This window comes from Babylonia areolata, chromosome 15 (genome assembly GCF_041734735.1).
Source record: "Babylonia areolata isolate BAREFJ2019XMU chromosome 15, ASM4173473v1, whole genome shotgun sequence".
NCBI classification, from domain to species: Eukaryota; Metazoa; Mollusca; class Gastropoda; order Neogastropoda; family Buccinidae; genus Babylonia; species Babylonia areolata.
Genome location: NC_134890.1, coordinates 31278316 through 31282969, shown reverse-complemented (window position 1 = coordinate 31282969; position 4654 = coordinate 31278316). Strand labels below are relative to the sequence as shown.

General features: G+C 49.8%; 1 protein-coding gene across 5 annotated transcripts in view; it reads right to left on the bottom strand.

Annotated features, from left to right (window-relative positions):
* The window catches only part of LOC143290564 (uncharacterized), a 123510-nt gene extending 119090 nt beyond the window's left edge, over positions 1-4420 (bottom strand). For 2 of the 5 annotated variants that reach the window (XR_013056419.1, XM_076600124.1), the window contains exons 1-2: positions 4262-4420; positions 1760-3080 (exon numbers count right to left, since the gene is read on the bottom strand). Coding sequence is in view for 4 of the 5 variants with exons in the window: in XM_076600124.1 (XP_076456239.1) it covers positions 1760-2102 (343 nt within the window). In the remaining variant the exon portion in view is untranslated. Of the gene's footprint in view, positions 1-1759; positions 3081-3283; positions 3752-4261 lie in introns of those variants that run through there. The other 3 variants (XM_076600128.1, XM_076600126.1, XM_076600125.1) reach the window with 3 other exon arrangements.
* Positions 4421-4654: the final 234 nt, after the last annotated feature.

The following is a 4654-nucleotide window of genomic DNA, read 5'->3' as shown; positions in this document are numbered from 1 at the left end:
CAACCAGGGCATACACAGAATACCTAGATGCTGTGTGGTCTAACTCAACCAAGACATAAACAGAATACCTAGATGCTGTGTGGTCTAACTCAACCAGGGCATACACAGACTACCTAGATGCTGTGTGGTCTAACTCAACCAGGGCATAGACAGACTACCTAGATGCTGTGTGGACTAACTCAACCAGGGCATAGACAGAGTACCCAGATGCTATGTGGTCTAACTCAACCAGGACATAGACAGAATACCTAGATGCTATGTGGACTAACTCAACCAGGGCATAGACAGAATACCTAGATGCTGTGTGGTCTAACTCAACCAGGGCATAGACAGATTACCTAGATGCTGTGTGGACTGACTCAACCAGGACAGACAGAATACCTAGATGCTGTGTGGAATAAGTCAGCCAGAGCATAGACAGGATACCCGGATGCTATGCGAAATAACTCCCCTATGAAGGATGGAAACAAAAATACTCCGGTGCTATGTGAAATAACTCCCCTATGAAGGATGGAAACAAAAATACTCCGGTGCTATGTGAAATAACTCCCCTGTGAAGGATGGAAACAAAAATACTCCGGTGCTACGTGAAATAACTCCCCTATGAAGGATGGAAACAAAAATACTCCGGTGCTATGTGAAATAACTCCCCTGTGAAGGATGGAAACAAAAATACTCCGGTGCTATGTGAAATAAATCCCCCTAGCAAGGAGAGAGACAAAAGAAGCAGGTGCTATCTGAAATAACTCCCCCTAGCAAGGAGAGAGACAAAAGCATGCAAGGTGTCTATGGGGATCAAAATCCAAGGAGACAAAATATATAAAGCTGTGTGGATTACCCCCACCCCATGCCCCCCAAACCCCCGCCACACACACACACACACACACACACACACACACACACACACACAAAGGAGAGAGAAAACACCTAGATGATGTGTGAACCAACTCCCCATGACAAAATTAGGATCTGTGGGGAGTACCTCCCCAAGAATCGATGAAGACAAAAGACCCAGATGCTATGTGGACTAATTTCCCAGAAGGGTCAGAGGCAAAAAAAAAAAAAAAGACCCAGATACGATGTGGCGCAATTCCTCCAGGAAGACTTGTTACAAAAATACCCAGAGGTATAGTGGAGTTCAGAGACAAAAGGATGGGGGATATCTCTGTTGGAGACAAAATTAAGCGGAATGTCTGATGATTATTGGAGGCAAAAGACTAAGGATGTCTATGTTGGAGGCAAAAGACTAGGAATGTCTATGTTGGAGACAAAATTATGCCGGATGTCTATGATTACTGGAGACAAAAGACTAGGGATGTCTATGATTACTGGAGACAAAATGATGAGGGTGTCTGTATTGGAGACAAAATTATGCTGGATGTCAATGATTACTGGAGACAAAATGATGAGGGTGTCTGTATTGGAGACAAAATTATGCCGGATGTCTATGATTACTGGAGACAAAATGATGAGGGTGTCTGTATTGGAGACAAAATTATGCTGGATGTCAATGATTACTGGAGACAAAATGATGGGGGATGTCTACATTGGAGTCATAAGGATGGGAGGTGTGAGGGGCGGTTTCTGTAATGGAGACAAAATAAAGGGACGTTGGATGAAGGGGGGGGGGGGAGTAGCTGGCGTGGGGTGGGGGTTCGGGGGGGGGGGGGGGGATGTACACCGTTGGAGAAAATGGAAACAAAAACAACAACAAAGAATACAAAAAAAAAAGAGACCCACGGACCCACACAGGACCTACCTATGGCGAACCCGTCCTGGTGGGAAGCCCCATCCGCTAGCATGCTACCTGCCCCTGCCTGCCCAGACTCCATACCTTGTCCACGGTAGTACTGCCTCGCTGCCGGCATGTCCGCCTGCTCCTGCTCCTGCTGCTGCTCCTGCTGCTGATCCTGCTTCCCCGAACTGACGTAGGCGGTGACGCTGTCGCTGACGTGGCCTGACCACGAGGACGGTGACGTCACAGCCGCGGACACGAGCCGGGGCTGGGAGAGCGGCGGCAGCAGCGTCATCATCAGCATCACCATCCACAGCGGCAGCAGCACGTGCAGAGCGAGCCATGCGCCCCCCGCCGGTACCACCATGATCCGGACACATCCACCACCTAGGCGCTCGCTGAGGGGCACCTGCTTCCTGGTGAACGGTGAGGATGGAAAGGATGGATGGACGGAAGGGAGGGAGGGGAAGGGGAAGGGAGGGTGAGGTCCACCAGCTAGTTATCCAGCACACCTGGCCCACACTCGCAGCACGAGGTCTTCAGAGGTCAAGGCCGACGTGACAAACACTGAAGCCCCTGGGTCGGCACGGTTCTTCATGGCACGACGGGGCCCACCACCACCACCCCCCTCACTCACTGCTAGGGGGAGGGGGAGGGGGGAGGGTTAGGGCGGGTGGGCCGTGGAGGGGTTGTCGTTGGTGGTGGTGGTGGTGGAAGGATGTAGTCCAAGGTAAGGCACCCACTCAACTCACTCACCCACCCCAGCTGACACGACAACACTATCCACCTAGCTTGAGTAACATCCAGCCAACACAGGTACACACACCAGATCCACCCCGGGTGGAGAAACAGCGGGGGCGACGGGGATATCACAAGGCTCCTTTTCAAATCCAACACCCTCCTCCCCGCAAAGCAACACAAAGCTCTTCCTTTTTCTTTTCTCTTTTTTTCTTTTCTTCTTCTTTATCTTTTCTGACCCGAGCATCCACACATGTGTGCAGTAATATGTATGTATGTGTGTATGTATAAATGCCACTCCTTGAAAACTTGTGACCGCCAAAGCACACACCGACACACACGTACGTACACACCGCAAGACACTGATGCAAGACAACCTCAACACGCTGGCTTCAGCTGTACGTAAATGTCGAGGAGAAAACAGATCCTCACAATCACTTGAATCACGCTGAGCTCCTTGGGGGAAATATAAAAAGGGAGAAGGAAAAAAAAAAGAAGAAAAAAAAAGGTAGGGGTATACACTTGTCGGTCGGGGTACACGTGTGTACACTCTTCACGTCTGGCACCACACAACGGGGTAGGTGACAGCGTAGGGTAGTTCAGCCGACTGCAAGAGAGGCATGGCTACTCGGGGTGCGAGGACAACACAACACAACACACACACTCACTCACACACACACACACACACACACTCACACACACACACACACACACACACACACACACACACACACACACACACACACACACACACACACAATACGGGTAGTAGTAGTAGTAGTAGTAGTAGTAGTAGTAGTGAGGTGTTACCCGGCCAGACCCGAGCTCGTCAGAGGTTGAACAGGGGGGTAACTGTAAATCAGGAGGAGACCTTTCTGTTTTTTCTTTTCTTTTCTTTTTCTTTCCTTCTTTGCTTTCCTTTCGCTGAATGGCCTCCAGCAAGAAGAAGACACGAGCCAGATCACCGCCAGCGGTACAAACAGCAGTCGTGGCCGCCACTGCACACCTTACATCCACCACTTTCCGTTCTCCTCCACCTCCTCCTGCACCACCACCACCACCACCACCACCACAACAACAACCACGAACATGCACCAACGCACACACACGTACACCACAAGTTGTCGCTGCAGTCGAAACAAGCTGAGAAGACGACTTCCTTTGCAGGTCAGAGACGGAGCTCACTGCAAGACTTCCACAATCTCCTCCTCCTCAAAAACGGATTCACCAGCACTACTAAATCTACTCCCGTTGGCGCAGTTGAGACTTGGCTCTCTCTTTTTTTTTCTTTCCTTTTTTTTTTTTTTTTTTTGGTATAGAAAAGAACAACAACAAAAACCGCTGAAAAACCAAAACCAAAACAAAACAAGGCCTGATAGAGGACAGAGAGAGGGAGAGAGAGAGAGAGCCGAGAAGGACACTCGACAACCCAGCACGTGTGTGACGCGCGCGCTGTTCTGTAATCAGGTTAAAACTGTTGTTGCGAACAAACTTTTATTTATTTTTTTTTTAAAGAAGAAAAAATGAACACACACATACACACACAAAAAAAACCAACAGAAGCTGCAAGTCCCTTTACAACTGTTGTAGTGGTAGTAGTAGTAATAGTAGTAATGGTAGTACACGGTCACGTCTCGTGCAAAACACACACGTACACACACACACACACACACACACACACACACACACACACAGACACACACACACTACCACCACCACAGGTAAGTAACATCCAGCAGCAACAACGGAACGACGTCCTCACTATCTATCTGGATAGCCTTTAACTACCTTTCGCCAGATACCACGGGGGTGATAGACCTTCAGGTGGTTTCCACCCCGAAGCCAAAGATAGCCTGTACAGCACGAGGATTGCGAATAGAAGGCAATTGACGGGCAATAAGTTGTGGACTGAAGCACACTGCCGACCCGGCCACCTCCACTTCGCAAGCGACGAACGACAAACGATCTCCGCCACATACACTCCGACACAGCGACGGAGGGGAGAGGGGAGCGGCAGCGAATCATTGGAAGGAGGAGGGGGAGGAGTGAGGGGGTAGGGGTTGAAGTGTGTGTGGAGGGGTGGGGGGGGAGAAGAGCGTGTGTGTGTGTGTGTGTGAGGGGGTGGAGGGAGAGAAGGAGCGAAGGGAAGGAGGGGAGTAAAAAAAAAAAAAAAAAAGGAAA